This window comes from Gobio gobio, assembly GCF_949357685.1.
Source record: "Gobio gobio genome assembly, chromosome: 8".
NCBI lineage: Eukaryota > Metazoa > Chordata > Actinopteri > Cypriniformes > Gobionidae > Gobio > Gobio gobio.
This window is the reverse complement of record NC_137114.1, coordinates 28,680,735-28,700,631: the sequence shown is the minus strand read 5'-3', so window position 1 is coordinate 28,700,631 and position 19,897 is coordinate 28,680,735. Positions and strand designations below refer to the sequence as shown.

Sequence of the window (19,897 nt, the reverse complement as noted above, 5' to 3'; positions counted from 1 at the left end):
TGCAAACCAGCAGAGAATTTTTTTTACGGCCCCTGTCAAAAGTTCTTTTTTTAAAATGTTTTTGAAAATAGTCTCTTAAAGCTGCTGTCCGTAACTTTTTTTGGTGTGTCAAAGACTTACAAAAATTACATAATGAGAATTTACAACATAAATCCATTTTCCAACCCGTGTTTTTGTCTTACCCTAAATCATTATGGAACACTTATAATAAGTGTTTATATTGGGACTATTTCAGACCAGTCTGGTAGGAACCGCTGCGGAGGAGCACAGTCCCTGCGTGACTCGCCATAGACATAAACAGAGAGAAGTAGCTCCGGCTGCAATGTTCTTCCGCAAAACATATGCAGATCTCTTTATTAACCGCAAGAGCGCACAAAGTTACAGACTGAAGCTTTAAGTTTAAAAATACAGTAAAAACAGTAATATTGTGAAGTATTACAATTTAAAATAATTTAAAAATGTAATTCATTTCTGAGATGACAAAGCTGAATTTTTGTGGAAACAATGATACCATTCAATCATTTGTCATAAGATTTAAAGAAGAAAAAAAGAGAAATGTATAGTTTTATTAATCAAAGATTCATTAAATGGATCAAAAGTTACAGTGACATTTATAACGTTACAAAAGATTTCTGAATATGGTTAATCGAACTTTCTATTCATCAAAGAACACTGAAAAAAAGTGTCAGCATTTTCACAGAAATGTTAAGAAGCACAACTGTTCTCAACATTGAGCACCAAATCAGCATATTAGAATGATTTCTCAAGGATCATGTGACACTGGAGACTGGAGTAACGGCTGGAGTAACGGCTGCTGAAAATTCCGCTTTGAATAACAGGAATACATTACATTTGTAAATATATTAAAATAGAAAACAGCTCTTTGAGTTTGAAATAATATTTCACAATATTACCGTCTTCACTGTATTTGTGATGAAACAAATGCAGTCTTGGTGAGCAGAAGACATTTCTTTAAAAAACATTTAAAAAAAAATGTTGTTTCCAAACTTTTGACAGATACTGTAGTTTCCTTCCAAAAATTCTGCTTCACAATAGTGCATAATTCACATCTTGGAAATGGGAACATGCTATTATATAAAACCCTATGAACACTATTATAGCAAATGTCAATTATGACTGTACCTTGACCACCGTCATGTTTACACTTCACCATTTACACTAATTCGCAGAGATCATGCTATTAGCACGTTAACTGCAGATTAACAGAATGCCTAGCAACAGGTTTTGGTGCAGCATTCCCTATAGCTCACCGCCAGGGTCAGGGTTAATGAAGAACCGTGTGGAAGTATTAACAAATAATGAGTTGACTTAACAGGGACAAAACAGGACAGAGATATTGAGACTGTATTTGCAAGCGGGTGAAACTGACACTCTGCATGACAGACTTTTGAATGTGGCTTTGAGAGGAAATCAATACCTATTGACAACACAACCCGGGCGGACTTTACAGACTTAGCATATGTTGTCAAAGCAGTAAGTCTCTTCTTACAAGTCAAAAAGGGTCAATGGCAATAACTTTTTACTGATTTTGCTGTAAAAATAATTTAATTTGCAATGAGCATCTGCACATGCTGCTAGATATCCTGTGGCCAGCAGTTTAACTTGTTCTAGGGGGAAACCAGATTTTTTTTTTAAAAAGAGAGAGAAAGAGATACGAGTTGATCAATTGTTATAGACTGTTCACAGACAAAAATCTCGCAACCTCATTTGCCCAACTGTACCCAAAAGCAGATGAGTTTTTATTAACTATGACACAGAGCATTAAAAACTGACGTTAGATAAATCCATTGAAAGGCAATCTGCTTAATGGTCCACAGGCCAGCAAGATGACACTTAATGGCCACTTTTACTGAAAATACCAGCAGGTCGGAGAGGTACTCTTAATCTATGAAAGCATACTGACGAATTAAAGAAAAGCAGAAAAGCGAGCTTTCATCTGACATGTTTTCCCATCTTTATGTGATTAAGAGGATTGTTGTGCAAAAGCCTCTTAGTAAAAGAGCACAATGCACAAACTAATGTGTTTTAATCACAGTTTGTACAGTAGATATGTAAACAACAGTCAAAGGCAATTTACAGTTAAGTTAAGAAACTTGTACACCATATTATCTGAGAAAATATAAATACAAACAGGCAATTAAAAATAAAACAAAACGTCCTTTAGTGCATTACCCTCATCGTCCCTCATATTTACAGACGTTGCTTATGAAAAGCTCATATTTTAGGATAAAGCAATTGTGCACTGTCATACACATTATATACACACACACAATACATACATTTTCATAGATCTACTCCATTTTGGACATCTCAAATTTCGTGGTCATGATCTCCTGGGGGAGAAGAAAGACAAAAAAAAAAAAAAGAGTTAATAATAAAAAATTGACATTTAAAAAAGGTGGTTTAATACAATACAATTCCTCTAAATGATCAACACGGTTACATAAACACCTATAAAAGCCTGCATGCATTGTAGCATGTAATCTATCTCCTCTTTACGAGATTTGTCCGTATTGGCTGCAGTTCGAAATGAACACGTCCAATGTTAGCTTTAGTGAGGTCTTAATAGTCAGACAAAACCTCCAAAGCCTGAGCGCTCCTTTTGTTCCAAGCAGAAAGAAAACAACTGACGGAGAGGGAGCGAGGGTCAACACTGTGACGTGTCAGGCTGATCGCTCTCTGTGTTCTACTTTGGAAGCTCAAAGAGCGCCCACTGCTGGCCTATCAGAGTATGAGACACTTACCTCGTCTGAGTCTAGCAGAGGCGGCAGTGCCCTGCAAAACAAAGAAAAGGACACGTCAATGACACGGCAGTAATTGCTAGTAGATTTACAGGCAAACTAATGGTGTCTTTGGGTGTACAGTCAAAATAAAAAGGGATTTTCCTTTTAGAAAACAACCGCTTATTTGTCATTCTAACCATATTTTCCGTAAACATGACTTTTATATGATCCCTGGACTTACACATCAGCCATTGATGAGGGAATGTTCTCCTCAACCCATTTGAGATCTTCATCCTGTAGGGACGACAAAACAAATTTACCATGAGGTGAAGGCCTTGACATGACAAAAAATATGCAGCATATCTGAGAATACACAATGATTTTTTTTCCTCACAACATGTTTTAGATCTACCTTCATATACACCGATCAGGCATAACATTATTCAGAACTTCCTTATATTGTGTTGGTCCCCCTTTTGCTGCCAAAACAGCCCTGACCCATCGAGACATGGACTCCACTAGACCCCTGAAGGTGTGCTGTGGTATCTGGCACCAAGATGTTTTAAGATCCTTTCAGTCCTGTAAGTTGCGAGGTGGGGCCTCCATGGATCGGACTTGTTTGTTCAGCACATCCTAAAGATGCTCGATTGGATTGAGATCTGGGGAATTTGGAGGCCAAGTCAACACATCAAACTCGCTGTGCTCCTCAAACCATCCCTGAACGATTTTTGCTTCGTGGCAGGGCGCATTATCCTGCTGAAAGAGGCCACAGCCACCAGGGAATACCAAAGGTCTGCAACAACGCTTAGGTAGGTGGTACGTGTCAAAGGAACATCCACATGGATGGCAGGACCCAAGGTTCTCCAGGACATTGCCCAAAGCATCACATTGCCTTCGCCGGCTGGTCCCGTGAGTTCCCTGGTCCCGTGTGTTCCTCAGGTAAGCGATGCACCCGGCCATCCACGTGATGTAAAAGAAAACGCGATTCCTCAGACCAGGCCTTCTTCCATTGCTCCATGGTCCAGTTCTGATGCTCACGTGTCCACTGTTGGCGCTTTCGGCAGTGGAAAGGGGTCTGCATGGGCACCCTGACTGGTCTGCGGCTATGCAGCCACATACGCAACAAAAGAGCCTTGGCCGCCCATGACTCTGTCGTCGGTTCACCACTGGTCCTTCCTTGGACCACTTTTGATAGATACTGACCACTGCAGACCGGAAACACCTCACAAGAGCTGCAGTTTTGGAGATGCTCTGACCCAGTCGTCTAGCCATCACAATTTGGCCCTTGTCAAACTCGCTCAAATCCTTAAGCTTGCCCATTTTTCCTGCTTCTAACACATCAACTTTGAGGACAAAATGTTCACTTGCTGCCTAAAATTTTCCCACCCATTAACAGGTGCCGTGATGAAGAGATAATCAGTGTTATTCACTTCACCTGTTAATAATGTTATGCCTGATCGGTGTATATTGTCAACAAAACAATGAATTTTTTAGGTATTGTGCATTACCACTTTGCTGAGTTTTGCACTTCCGTTGGTCTCTGGTTTCATCCCTCTCATTTTCACACCCTCTGTAGATTCAAGTATAACTGGTTAGAACTGGCTAAACACAGTCAAGCAAACAAAGGCTGATAACCAGATCTGCAGACATGATGCACAGTATTCAGGTTGTTTTAATTTGTTCAAGTAGGCGTGAAGACTGCAAGTGTGTATAGAACTTTTGATTACCTGATGAGACACTTTTAGGCCCAATCACAATTCTATTTTATACCCCTTCCCCTACCCCTACACCTACCCGTTCCCCTTGCCCTTTGAAACAGAGCGCCAAGGTGTAGGGGTGAAAATATTCCCCTAAGAAATGGGACACCACTACTAAACCATTACACGTCATCATACCCCATTACTTTTATTAGTGTCCTGTGACATTTAATCAGTATGAACAGCAATGAAGTGCGTAGGCTATATCTAACAGAAATCAGGCGCGAGCACGTTTAACAAATTACTCACTCCCAACAAAGTTTTGCGCTGTTTTTGGACTTAATAAAATGGCTCTCGTTTTCAGTTCAAAATGAGCCAGAGTTTCCTAAGACGATACAGAACATATAAGACTAGTGAAGCCACTTTTCCATCGGGCCAAACTGTTCTCTTTGTTTATTAACCGTTCCATTTCGTACAGATCCGAGCCGGCCGGTTTCTACTGTGGTGCTGCGATAATGTTCATACGTTATACTTCAAGTCAGTCGTTACCTTGGTAATGCAAGAGTTTACAGACGCTACGTATTGTAAATATCGACTGCGTTATGAAGGATGACCAGATATACATTTTTAAACTATTATTAATATGTGTTCAAATCACTCAAATAGTGCGTTTAGCAAGCTATGGAGAAACTGGCAGCCAGGCGACACGCAAGGGATCGATCCCGAGTGGCAACATACACACATTCTATGCAGCGCGGTAGTCGGTGGAGGGAAACTCATCTTACCCCTTCGTTCGAAGTGTGGTTCTGAAAAATCTGTTTGAAGGGCTATCCCCTTCCCCTTGGGATTGGGCCTTAGTGTTGCAAAAATGCAACTGTTAACAGAGCTTTTTTTAAATTTTCAATACTTTGCTTTTTAAAATAAACTTGTTCAGCAGTCGCGATGTAATTAAAAGAAGACTCAATTTAAAAATGGTGGTGTTTCTAATCAAGTGATAAAAAGCAGTTGCAAATATTGTACAAAATACACAAAACCTACTTATCTTTGCACCAATAAAATGTGCAACACTTTAAGGTTTACTACCAAATTATATGTAATATCTAATTAAACTTACAGTGGAATGCTTTCTTTCATGGCACGCAAGTTTCCAAGCATAATGCATGATGGGATACGCTTCGCCTCAAATACCGTTCCAAAATGTGGGTTTAGTGTGCATTAAGGGCACTGCACTTTGGCATTTTAAGACATGGGAAAGTATTGCGCACTTACTTCCTGAAGCGTGCACACGCTCTCAAGTCCCAGCCTACATTTTACACTCGGATGTACATCACAATACAAAAGAAAAAATCTGTCGCTACTTCATTACGACTTTAAATCAAATGCATAATAATATAGTGAAAGGCAGCTTGCAAAGATCCCATGTGAAGAATTTTTTCTCTGTCATCTTTAAATACAGGCCACTACTTCTGTCTCTCACCTTCTAATTTGTTAATTAAGACTCTTACCGAAGGCTTCATTCATGAGCTGCTCCCCCTCCTCTTCCTCACTAACTTCATCCACCAGTGGACTGAAGGCATACCTGAAGGGTTCAGAAGGACAGAGACTGACGATCTTGTCTCCACTGTATTTGCTGAGTTTACAAATGGCCTTGACACATGGATTGAGGTGAAGTGCTTTACCTCTGGTTGTTTGCTGAAGGCCTCCATAAGAAAATGATGACGAGCAGGATACTAGAGAAAAGGAAGCGCCAGAAGGCATCATCGATCCACAGCTCTCTCCAGTCCTACAAGAGCAGTTGATGTCACATAGGTGTCAATTTAAGTATTGTTTAACTAAAAAAAAAATATATATATATATATATATATTTATTACATGTAACTAGAGAATGCTTACAGATTGGCACTTGGTTAACTTGAAGGTCTTTGTTGTCCACACAATGAATATAACAGAAGCTGAAAGAGAATCCGAATTTCATTATGAGAACATGTGGCCAAATGTTTGCATACACTTACATTCAAAAGTTGGTTTGGAGTCAGTTTGATTTTAAAAATGTTTTTTTTTAAGTCTCTTATGCTCATGAAGGCTGCATTTATTTGATTGATCAAAAATACAGTAAATTATATAAGAATTAAAGTTTTTGGGAAATTTACCTAACCCCAATTAGAAATTATTAAAATATGCTGGGATTTTGTTATTCTTAATTCTTATTATTATCAATGTCAAATATCAATGTTGCGGAAACAGTGATACATTTTTTTCAGGATTATTCCTTTTCAGGACTCACCAGCCACTTTATTAGGTACACCTGTTCCACTGCTCATTGATGAAAATATCTAATCAGCCAATCACATGACAGCAACTCAATGTATTTAGGCATGTAGGCATGGTCAAGACGATCTGCTGAAATTCAAACTGAGCATCAGAAGGGGGAAGAAAGGTGATTTAAGTGACTTTGAACGTGGCATGGTTGTTGGTGCCAGGTGGGCTAGTCTGAGTATTTCAGAAACTGCTGATCTACTGGGCCCGTATTCATAAAGATTCTATGAGTCCTCTCAGAAAACTCCTAATTTAGCTTAAAAACTTTAACGTAGGAGTCTTAGCTTAAGAGCTATTCGGGACCGATCTGAGAGCAACTCTGAGCAAGGAAAATACAAAAACTTTTATCTTAATGAAGAGGTGGGGCTGACCCCGTTGCTACGTATGACAAAGTCTTTTGAAGACTGTGATTGGTTGGTTGTCCAAAAAGGAGCGCTTTTAAGTATAGGGTCTATTCTAAGCCTTCACTTTGAAATTACAAGCGCAAATTGTCCTATTTTACCGTTCTCTCTTACTCACACACACATTATATATATATATATATAATGTATACAAATGATACGTATCGTGAAAAGCACTATACAAATAAATTTGAATTGAATATAAATCCTTTTATTATTTACCATGCTGTTCATTTCCTAAGGTATTTGATTGGCTTAGAATTATAAACATTGTTCCACTCTGATTGCTGGCATGTCTATTTAAATGGTGGTTTGAAAGTTGGATTTAATGCAACAAACATGATCCCTGCACGATCTAATCTATAGCGTCTTAAGTCACTGTCATCCATTGTCTGCAACACATTTCTTCTCCCTCTTCGTCTTTCTGCCATTTTCTCCGCTGCTAAAGAAACTCTTAAGCCTCTTAAAAGTCCTCGTCCGTGCTCCTAACAAATTTGATCTTAAGACCTCTTTTAAGGGTTAAGATCCTTTCTGAATTACTTTTTTCTTTACTAGGATTTTTTAGTTGATTTTAAGAGTAAACGCCCACATTTCTAAGAATTTTCTTAGAATTTTGTCACTAGGAGCTACTCTTTGCATTAAGATTCTTTATGAATACGGGCCCTGGGGTTTAAAGAGAATGGTCCAAAAAAGAGAAAATATCCAGTGAGTGGCAGTTCTGAGGGCAAAAATACCTTGATGCCAGTGGTTGGAAGAGAATGGCCAGACTCAAATAACCCCTCTTTACAACATGTCGAACCTTGAAGCAGATAAGCTACAGCAGCAGAAGAACACACCGGTGCCACTGTCCTCTAAAAACAGGAAACTGAGGCTACAATTCACACAGGCTCCCCAAAATTGGACCCTATAAGATTGAAACGTTGCCTGGTCTGATGAGTCTCAATTTCTGCTGCGCCATCCAGGTGGTAGGATCAGAATTTGGAGTAAACATCAATGGTTCAGGCTGCTGGTGGTTGTGTAATGGTGTGGGGGATATTTTCTTGGCACACTTTGGACCTCTTAGCAACAACTGAGCATTGTTTAAACACCACAGCGTACCTGAGTATTGTTACTGACCATGTCCATCCCTTTATGACCACAGTGTACACATCGTCTGATGGCTACTTCCAGCAGGATAGCGTGCCATGTCACAAAGCTCAAATAATCTCAAACTGGTTTCTTGAACATGACAATGAGTTCGCTATACTCAAATGGCCTTCAGTCACCAGATCTCAACCCAATAGAGTACGTTTGGGATGTAGAGGAACAGGAGATTCAGATGATAGCATCGCACAGTTGCTTCTCAGCCGTCGCATCTATCATATCAATATGGACCAAAACCTCATAGAAATGTTTCTAGCACTTTGTTGAATCTATGCCACAAAGAATTAAGCAAAAGAGGTCCAACCCAATATTAGCAAGGTGTACCTAATAAGTGGCTGCCGAGTGTATATTATGAAAAAGAAAATCCATTCAAAAATGTCTTTACTGTCACACTTGTTAAATTGAGAGCATCCTTGTTGAATAAAAGTAGCAACAAACAAACTAACAAAAAAAAAGTGCTGACCCCAAACTTTTGAACAGTAGTGCATCATGGAAAATCAGTGCTTGCAAGTGTTAAAGTTTAGTAAAATTACAGTTTAAAAAAATGTTGCCAACCTAAATATAGCGAGAGAGAGAGAGACAGAGATTGAATGTCCCCAATTACGGCTCACTTTCCATTAATAAGTCATGTAACCCAGATGTTTGACAGACCAATCATAATTCAGTATGCAAATACTACATTGAAAGGATTACAGTAAAATGGACTGCATTCAGTAGTGTATTGAAATACCAGTGATTAATGTCAAAAACACTTCACACAATAGTGTAGTAGTGTGCAGTGTGTGCTCACCAATGATAGCGAATATGAGTGTGTTGGTGAAGTGTCGGTACAGGGACAGCTTGACCAAGTTTCTCCTCAGCCGAAGGAGCTTCATCGTCTGGGCCAGGCTAATGAAGATGTGACTGAGTGTCAAGGACTATATATGATCACTAGAGCTAAGCAACGTCCTAATGTTCACAATCTAAAGCAGACACAGCTTACGCTGCAGTTAAAAAAAATAGATCTGTAGAGAGTCTTTCTGACCCACTGACAGAAACGTGCTTGATTTTGTCCTTTTATGAATGGAGAAAATCTAGGGAATCGCATATGGAAGGAGGACAAAAAAGGGTGATTAACATCCGACCTACAGAAGCCACTGTTAAACAACCCAGCAAGAGAGAAAGAGGGACACACACACAAACAGCAATGGAGAAACGTAGGATATCCACCAGCAGAGGGTAGAGTCGAGAACAGCCAAGGGGATGGCAGCCAGCAACACCAGGTCATCTTCAGCCTGGCAGAACAATACAGGGGGAAGAGAGAGAGAGAAAGACAGAGAGAGCCAGAGAAAGAGAGAGAGAAGAGTAGCACGTCACACTCACCACAATCAAGAGGGTCCTGAACACACAGGGCTGAACGATTGCCTTAAGATATTCAGAACCTCAATATTTATATATTAGCTGATAGATGGCTTGAAAGGGTTTTTTTTTTTTTTTTTTAAAGGAACGGTAATTTCAACCAAATACTTTCCAAAATGATTAATGCAAGAAATACAGTAATGAAAAAAAACATGATATTTAATCATTTCCATGAAACTACAGTATAATATCTTTCTAACGGTTTGTGAACAATTTGAATGTTTTTAGCATAATTCTCTTATTCTCACCAATGCTGCATTTACTTTATAAAAAATAAAGTAAAAAAAAAATTATATTCTGAAATATTATAATTCAAAATAACTTTTCTATTTTAATGTTTTAAAATATAATTTAATGTCGGTGATGTCAAAGCTGAATGTTCAGCAGTTAAAAAAAAAATGAATACAATGTTCAAAGAACAGCATTTAATTGAAATCCTTGAATTAAAAAACAAAACAAATTTACCATAAATCTTTGAACAGCAGCATGAATATTATTGTTTATTACTAAACCATTTTAATATTTGCCACATAGGGACATTCTTGAAGCAAAATTTGAGCAAATTTGTTGAATTATATTTGTTACTTAAATGCAGAGTTGAACAAAAGAAGATATTTTGAAGAATGATTATAACCAAAAGTTTTTGGGCAACACTTGAATTTTCATTTTTGGGTGAACTATTCCTGAATTGAACTTACCAAATATAGTGTAACAACATGTTTGGCAACAGCAATTTTATGGCCAAATAAATCATAGGATATGTATATGCAGATGCCACATTCGACCGCTCCAGACACGTAGATGTGTCCGCCAACTGAGAACGGTTAACATGACGCCGTTCATTAGTCACACTAACAATTCAATGAATTCATCAAAAATGTCACAGCTTTGTTTAGCCTATAGCTGTAAAAACCACAGAGCTATAAATTCCAGATGAAATGGGATGAGAGGTGAATGTGCTGGTTTTATGGTTTTTTTACTTTTATGTATAACATGCAATTGATCAACTAAATGCTGTGAAAATCATCTGTTAATGTTTATTACAGATAGAGAGGAATAGTAAACTTGCTCTCAAGTGGTGATGGACCAGATTTGACCGCTCCAATATGGTGTGTGGCTTACATATAACAGCCCATAGAAAGAGACACTAATGAGGCATCTATGCATACATCCCTATGAAATAAATAGCATTTCAGTAATCGAGCAGCGTTAAACTCCTATGTTGTTTAATTTTATACTGGAATTAAAATGATCTTCATATTTAATACAATCGCCCAGCCCTAGTTCTAAATGCTCACACATCGCAATCCATAACCATCATTCAGCCCAACAAAAGGCAGGTTTACATCATGCTACTAGCTTGGAAGCAAGACTGAAAATGGGGAAAGAAGGTATCTCACAAGGCATTATCTCAACTCTACACCACCACCAACACCAGTGCCAAAGAATCTAAGAGCAATGAGAGACTCAAATTTCCATAACATGGACATAACACCCCCCAAATATTGCACAGAGTACTGTATGCAAGGCCACTGAAACAGAAAAAAACATTTATAAGTTCAACCCTGTAGAATCTGCAGTCATTTCCATTTATCTGTTCTAAACTACACCATGCAGAAGTCATTGTAATAACAGCACAAAATGAACACTATTATGACACAGAATTGACTTATGAAAGGATATCCACCACACAACACAAGAATCAATGAGGGCCATAACAATGTCACAAAGCAGCCTGCTTGAACCACCGTGCTCCTGTGAGAAAGAAACATTAAGCTCCACATGACATTTGGTGCAACATCATCATGTTAATTTAGAAGGTTAGCCACAAAGGGGGAGGGGGTGGGGCAGGGAGATGTCACTAGTCACTATTTATTTTTGGCAATTTATTATTGGCAGTGAAAGTGTGTTTGGTTTCAGCCCGTGAGACTCTCCTTACCGTGTTGACTCTCAGGACGCCCTCTATGATGGAGAAGATAAGGTAGAGCAGTCCTACTCCCACTACCCTGTGCAGCAATGCTCCTAGTCGTGGCCTGCAGTAAAAAGGTAGAGTTATTAAACAAGGAAAAGTATAGAACTATGCTGAAGATTACTCTTATAGTAAATGCTTCGCTGCAAGTGAACTCCACTTCCAGAATTAACGGCAAGCCTGAACCAACTATTCAAAAGTTTGGGGTCTGTTAGATTGTTTTCATGTTTCTTATGCTCACCAAGGCTGCATTTTCTTTATTGAAAATACAGTAAAAATGTTGAAATATTACTACAGTTTAAAATAAGTCCATTACTCCAGTGTCACATAGTCCTTCAGAAATCCTTCTAATATGCTGATTTTGGAAGCCTGACAAGCCAGACCCACATCAAGATGTTGGGTCTGGGAACTCACCATTGGCAGGGCTCAATCCGAGGGGCGGGATAAATGGTTGTCTTTCAAATTCCCTCTGCACGCAATAGGATAGCACTACAACCAACCAGAGCAACGAAGAATGTGAAGCGGAGCTAGTTGATAGATTAAACTTTCGCCGTATCCGGTAGGGCTGAACGATATGGACAAAATTTCATATCTCGATTTTCATGCCAGATATCTCGATATCAATACAATACGATATGACTACGTGTTCGGTGAAAACCAGAAACTGAATTAAAATGTTTGATTTAAGCCTACATTTCAAAAATTTGTGTCAGAAAATGTATTGTTTTTAAGCCTTTGGCTCGTACGATCAAACAGGTGTAATCAGACTAGGCTGGTCCCTGGAGCGTATGATCAAGTGCATCACATGATCAACTGCTAAATTCAAATGTTGAATTTAGCCAGAGACAGGCGCGCTCAGAGCTGTCATATATCACAACTTTTCAGTGTTTTCAACCACATACAGTTTATTTTAGGTTTCAAACATATAAATTCACATAAGTACTAAAAAAACAATACATTTAGAGTTTGTAAAATACACACTGATGTCTACGGAAGAGGTAATAATAATCCTTTCCATTATAATTCGACACGTTTTATTCATATCAGATACATATTGTGTAAGTAACTTCAATGTTTACTCTATTCTATTCCCAGTTCACCAGCCACTTCCTTTTAAGTATTTCGGGAGAAGTGGATGAATTCTTGTGTTGTAAACATAGAGGTTGTAAATCCAACAGATCCGATTCTCTGAACTGCATCTGCGGCACAAACTAACACGGCGGCTCCCATCGCGCATACAGCTCAACTAACGTGATCGTTATAAAAGGTGTTTAAACAACAACATACTTCCACTTGCATGTATTTGACAATCGGAATATCAGATATTTCATGCCATAGCTAACACATTTGTGAATATTCTGAATAAAAAAGGGAAAAAAATTACATAAAAGCAGATCATCATTCATTCAGCGCTGTTGCTGCTGCGGTGTGTCACGTGACAAGCAATGACGTGTCACCATGGAAACGCCCCCCCCCCCCCCCCCCCTCACAATATAGTTCCCACGTCCCTGGTAGTGTGTGCGCGCTGGCTTTAGCGGTGCATTCAAGGGCACTCGTAAAACTGATGTTTGTTGTGACTGCCAGAGTTGTATGCAGGGCGAGCGCGGAGAGGGGAAATCTATATCGTCTATATCGTTGCTTTTTTCGATAGCAATATCTTGAAAGTTCATATCTAGATATAGATACGATAACGATATATCGTTCAGCCCTAGTATCCGATCTGCAAAACTCCGAACACATCTTCCTTTCTTAAGAATGACTTCAGTGCCGTTCTTTGTTCTTTTCTCAAAGAAAAGCTTAACTCCAATCGGCCAAAGCCGATTCCAAAGGCCGCTGTTTGCCAGCTTCTTTGTTTACGAGTAGCACGCGGAACCGCCGCAACTCTGCCGTCATTATGTTAAGCCCGCCCACCGATTCTATACACTATGTGATTGGCCTGACCAAAGTTTGGTTTTTCCAGCCCGCAAGCCAATGGAGAGTTGCTAGTCTGCCCTGGCTGCAAATTACATTTGCTGCCGCTAGGGTGCGTCTAGATTTCTAGGCTACTGATTTGGTGAATAAGAAACATTTTGTGTTATTATTATCAATGTTGAAAACAGTTGTTCTGTTGTGTATGTAACAAAAACTTTACTTTTGATCAGTTTTATGCATCCTTGCTGAATAAAAGATTAGACCAGACTCTAGTCTCTTATGGCTCCATATATCACTGCTTAAAAATGACTTACTTGACTATGCCATATCCCAGGCTAGCAATAATGACCAGCACTCGAGCCAGGGTTCTTTTCACAGCCGAAAGTATCTCTGCAAACACCACTGCACCTTGAACTGCACAAACAAAATAATGCACCGTGATGACTACATTCACTATAGTAACCTTATCAAAGCTTTACAGCACATTTCCAGAATCAGTCACATCAAAAATAAGCCTAAGGATTTATTGATATAATGGGCCCCAATACATCTAAAGCTTGCCTTTGTGTTTAACATAAAAAATCAGCTTCATTTTTAAATGTACTAGATTATTATAAATACTTATTAAAACATTACAAGCTAAATAATAAAGCTGCAGTCCATAAGTTTTGCCTCTTTGTCGCCATCTCGGTTGAAACCTCTTGAAACCTACAATTGCAGTTATTTGCGGCGCTATCACCTGTACGCGAGCTGTGCATCGGCACGGTTCCTCAGCGCAGATAAATGTAATGTTTTGAGGCGTATGTGTGGCTGTCAGACACCACACCAGTGTGGATACTGTATTTGTCTTGGAAGTAGTGTTGTTGTCAAAAGTACCGACCGCGATACCAAGTCGGTCCTGTAATTAAAAAATTGTGACGCTTTGAACGCTGTTGAGCGGAATCGTAAAGAGCTCTGATTGCCCATTGTGCTCACACGCTCATCAAATGTCTGTGATTGGCTACAATGACCAGCGCTTCAAAAACATGTTATAAATATATATCAATGAAGCTTTTCACAGAGCACTTACACCGATACACGGGAATATTTGAATGCAGGCGCCTATCAGTCTGCTGGTCGACGCCTGCATGTAGTTTCAAAAACTCCCTCTCCCGCTTTCAAAACACTTTCAAACGCTCCCGTGGCCAATCACACGCTCAAAGCATCACATTGTTAAAATGTCAGTACCGACTTGGTATCGCGATCTGTACTTTTGACAACACTACTTGGAAGTATGACCAAAATAAGAATTTTCACTGGAAAATGTAATCTGAACAAAGTAAGTAACATGTCTGCCACTTTTCTGAGAAAAAAAAAGCATTATAATCGCGAAACCAACGCAGATTGAATCTAACAATCGCTTAGGTCACATCACATCAAATTATTATTATTGTTATACTTTGATCTCAAATTGTTAACGTTAACGACATCAGCATTGCGTGACTACGTGTATCTAATGTGTATTAGCGTTACTTGTCGATTTCAATCTCAATATATATATCCTACTTAAATTCATAATCAAAGCCTCAATCAATATTCACTCCTATATAATTATGATTTTAATGATTCTTTCCAGTTATGATTTTGCTCAAATCAAGAGGCCCAATGGTTGTTTCTTCCTTTATGTTTTCTAAAGTTTGTATTTGGTCTCGGAGTGGTGACTGATGGTCTGTCCTAGTGATGAGTCACTAGAACACTTGATTTCAGTCGTGTCTTTGGATTTGAGGTATCACACACCTCTAACATGACGGGAGTGCAGTAGTAGTGCTTGCTCGCTCAGCCCGGCTTCCAGAGAATAAATATGGGTTTGTCTTAAACTTTATTTTATTTAATTTTATATTTCCTTTTACTGAAACCTTAAAGAATTGTATGAATACAATTGTACTATTGTCTGTACCTCTCACTGAGAGAAAAGCACATGTTATCAGTATGTTTTGGAAAACTTTCTCTGGTTTGGACCAGAGCTCAACCAACTCCAACCTTGAAGAGACTGTGTATGTGCGCTATATTCGGTGTTAAAGATCAGTATTGGATGTGGATTACTGACATCCTAAGAGATGAGTGGACGGGTTGTTTTGGGCAAGCTGGCTCCTGCTCCAGAATCTGGAAGGTCACCACGTGTCTCAATCCGGGGTGAAAGCGTCAACAAGTGCACGTGAATCTGATTAACTGACAATGTGTGGAAATTTACCAATCAGAATAATCCACATGGCAGTAATGACGTGGTTAGACCTTGAAAACAGTATAACTGTTCAGAAATTGTATGTATGATAGGCGGAGGCGGGTAGCCTGGTAGAGCGAGCGCGGCCAACGAACTCCTTGTGAGACTTGAAGCTGGCTTCTGCCGATGAAACTGCAAACTATTCGTCAGTAAATTTCTCTTTAATTAATCTAACTCCAGACTCTTGGTCTTCATTTTTCACTACTGGTCCTGGGTCTTAGACTGTTACCCCAACAATTTTAACCAAAAAAAGTTACAGGCTGCAGCTTTAAATGGTCTTAGTTTCTCTTCACAGTGACCATTTAAAATCTGACCTAATTTACACTTATGTTTTACTACACATAAAATATTACAAACAGCTTGAAGTGAGTACACACTGTATGTCTGCAGCTGAAATGTGATATGAATAAATATATAATCAGTTTTATTTGCAAGTGTTACCCGATTGGCCATCGTAACGGATGCTTTGGAACTCTGCATAGTAGACTGCCTTTTCAATCATGCCCAGAAAGATCACTCCCCCAATCCAAAACTGAATCCGCAGCAGGTCTCTCCAGTAACAAGCCGAGAGAGCCAACCAAATCACACCCATAATTACATAGATGATGCACATCACCATGTAGAACTGAGGACAATAAGCAAAAAGTGAAAGTGGAAGCTTCTTCAGAATCTAACAAAATATTGATATGTTGCAATAATAGATAATAAAAAAAGACACTCACAATCATCAAAGGCCATTCTGATGCGGAGATGTAATCATAGTGGCCGTGCATCCTGATCTCCACTGTAGTTTGAAGAAAAAAAAGAAAACAAAATGTATATATATATATATATATATATATATATATATATATTAACATATTCTTAAAACTATTGATATTAAATGTATATTAAAATGTGTTTATTTATAAAATTAGCAATTGTACATTGGACCCTTGCTGTCAAACTGCCTGTTCTTGTTCACAAGACATTATGCTAATAATCAAAGATCTGGCTTTGTGAGTTCCATAAGAAGTTTATTACTACATAAACCTCAATATTACCATAAAGGTAAGCCTTATTATAATCTTACGCTGTATGCTCCATTCTGTGTCTTTGGTAGGTGGAAACGCTTCAATTTGGATGATGAACATGTAAGGACTGTCTTCCCAGGTTTGTACCACCGCGGTGTGTGATTTAAATAGTTTTTGCTATAACAACAAAACGCATGTAAAGAAAGAGCCACATTAAAGAATATTTGTTTTGAATAGTAATTCTGTGCTATGATACTCACAGAGTTTTTGCTTTTCGGAGGACTCGATTGATTTGTTGCAACAGCCTGATCAAGCAAACATTGGGAAAAGTGTACATTTATAAATCTGCATTCAAGTCTTAACTATGTTGGAACATCATTTATCTAAATTCTGTCATTATTTACTCAGTCTCATGTTGCTCACATGAATGTGTAAAGTTGCTCTATTCCATACAATCAAAGTAAATTGCAAAGAAATTTGTGAAAAATGACTCAAATCACATGGCTTAGGTGATTCAGAATATAGTGAACAAGTCCATTACTTTTATTATTTTTCTATGTTGCTATTTTTGGAGCCTGAAAGTCTCTATTCAGTATGTATGTATAGCAGCGAGCAGCTCAGGCATTCTGATTATATATTTTTTTTTTAGAGAAAAAAAGTCACAGGTTTGAAGGGTGAGTAAATGTTGACAGACTTAATTTTCAGTGTGAGGGTAAAAAATATAGAACAGAAAATTAACAAAAAATGTTCACCTGTTCAACCGTCTTCTCCGCATCCCTCCTTCGTCTGGATTGTTTCTCTGTGGTTGACTGAAGCACAAAAGAGAGCAGACAATATTCCCAAGGCATTTCCAATATTTTCTGGATGCAGTTTAAGTAACATTTCGGGCTGTAGCTATATTAAAATTATACGATTTAAAATGTTTTCCCTAAAATAATTCTGTTGTTGTCCCATTTTGCAATTTGGTAGGATCCCTCCTTTTTGGACGAAGTCTATACTAGAAATAATTTTATGAAAGATGAATCTGGGCACACACTCAAAAGAACCAATAACACAACTGGTTAGACCAGATATTCATATTCATATGAACAGCCACGTCTGCTGGATGTTTAAGCTTTGGCATTTAGGTTAGCTCTATAAACCTGTCAATTAAACAGTGAGACAGAATCTGTGTCAGATCATCAGATCGACAAATAAAATACTTATTGCAAAGCTACTTGGAATACTGGATTCTGATTGGTCAATCACAGCACTCTGCACCACTGAATAAATGACTATTAGTCAACAGATTTCCTACATAGCTGTATACATAATCTTCTCAAATCAATATTTTCTCCCCCAGTTTCACAGACAAGACTTAAGCCTAAAATGCATGCTTGAGCTGATTTAACTGAAAGCAACCTGCACTGACATATCTTAAAATATTAAGATATTTATATTAAGATATTGACATATGTCTTAAGATGCGCACCAGTAATGTTTTTTTTCTAAGGCATGTTTATAAATGCTACTTAAATGTCCTAATTTACCTAATCCTGGCTTAATCGAAGCCTTGTCTGTGAAACCAGGCCCATGTTTGTTTATTTATTTGAGCAGCCATGAGATGAGTGAATTCCTGATAACACAGCTGGTTTTTATTTAGCAAACATTGGTCAGATGACTACATTACCCCTTATACAATTGTAATAATTTAACTCACCTGCAATGGCTCCAGCTTTTTAGGCATCTCAACCTCTTTTACAGCAAACTGAGGAGTTTAATTGAGAAAGAGAGACACTTAATGGCAGAGCCTTTGAAATTCATGTTAATTTAAGTCTGACCTAAATAAACTAAAAACAGTGACAAAATGTACATTTATTCAACAAGGCATGTAATGTACCTTATTTGCAGCCATAATAGAGTCGCACTCTATAGAATCGTACGTGTGGCTAATGTAGAATCCATTTCCTCCTGGCCTCTGTACGTTCATGTTTTTAAAATACTGTCCCGCTAATTCAGTCTTTTTTGAAGAAAAGAGAATTATGCACATTAAAATGCTGTACATTTTGTCAAAAAATAGCACTTTTTGATAAAAATTCACTCACATTAAGTCCAAACACTTCGTCGTGGCAAGGAGAACTCCGCAAATACCAAGATATAGTAAAGTTTACAGGATCTTTGCATTTTCCACTGAGCCCTGAAATATGTTTAGTCCATCAATACAAAGACTGCACTGAGCAGCCAGAGCATAACATACTTACTAATGCATGAGAGCAAATTATTTTTGGGGGGAAATGACCAAGTAAAAACTAAGCATACTCACCGTTTATTGCAATGTCAGTGCCGTTGAACATTGTCTTCGCAAAAAAGAAGTACTTCCCTTTAACTGTCTGAAATTCACAAAAAGGACTATTCTCACCATCTGCAGATCTTACTAGTTACCCAAAAATTAAATCCTTCATGTACATATGTTATACAAGAATTGTATTTATAACTGCAATATAAAGATTAGTATGTAGTCAGCTAAGTTATATTAAGGCAAGCTTAGCCTAAACACTTAAGATTCATGTTCACTACTATAGGCACATAATCGTATTATCGTTTTTATACATGCATATATGGTAAGAGTTAACTAGTGTTGTGAGTGCAAAGACAAAGGACTGTCATCAATCTTGAAGACACTACATGAGGGTCAAGATTTCACGAAGCCTTTCTGAATACCGCAGGTGGTGGTGATGCACTTACATTATCCACATTCAGGATCCATTTGCCCGGCTCTGATATAGCTGTCAGCGGTGGTATCAACACGAAATGAAGAATGACAACAACCAGTACTCCTCTAAGTCTTACCGATATCAAAGATTCGGTCGTGACAGTCGCCATTGTCATAAGGAAGCAGTTGACGTTACAACTTCTGCGCGAGCAACACTTCCCTGTGTAAATCTACATCCTGTTCGACGTCACTTGGTGGGTGGGGACGTCTCTGGTCATTTTTGTTATTGATTATATTTATACTTGCACTTTTATTTAAAAATAAAATAACATTATACAATTATGCATACAAAA

The 19,897-nt window shown here is 38.3% G+C and overlaps 1 protein-coding gene across 6 annotated transcripts; it reads right to left on the bottom strand.

Annotated features, from left to right (window-relative positions):
• Positions 1 to 309: 309 nt before the first annotated feature.
• On the bottom strand, positions 310 to 19,793 carry LOC307130070 (transmembrane protein 87A). Of its 6 annotated transcripts, none has more exons than XM_079822937.1 (22): positions 19,577 to 19,793; positions 19,155 to 19,221; positions 18,937 to 19,028; positions 18,732 to 18,851; positions 18,552 to 18,599; positions 17,605 to 17,661; positions 17,113 to 17,157; positions 16,912 to 17,029; positions 16,562 to 16,623; positions 16,281 to 16,464; positions 13,894 to 13,993; positions 11,639 to 11,732; positions 11,387 to 11,454; positions 9,092 to 9,204; positions 6,335 to 6,393; positions 6,121 to 6,224; positions 5,947 to 6,020; positions 4,253 to 4,314; positions 2,986 to 3,038; positions 2,766 to 2,796; positions 2,301 to 2,354; positions 547 to 1,628 (listed from the first exon to the last, which is right to left on the bottom strand). In XM_079822937.1, the coding sequence occupies exons 1-21, from the start codon at positions 19,718 to 19,720 to the stop codon at positions 2,313 to 2,315; spliced, it is 1,737 nt and encodes a 578-aa protein (XP_079679063.1). In that variant the 5' UTR covers positions 19,721 to 19,793; the 3' UTR covers positions 547 to 1,628; positions 2,301 to 2,312. The 6 variants fall into 6 exon arrangements, with proteins under 6 accessions (XP_079679065.1, XP_079679066.1, XP_079679062.1 ...); XM_079822941.1 differs by lacking the exon at positions 11,387 to 11,454 and adding an exon at positions 9,511 to 9,575 and having other exon boundaries at positions 549 to 1,628; XM_079822939.1 differs by having other exon boundaries at positions 310 to 2,354.
• Positions 19,794 to 19,897: the final 104 nt, after the last annotated feature.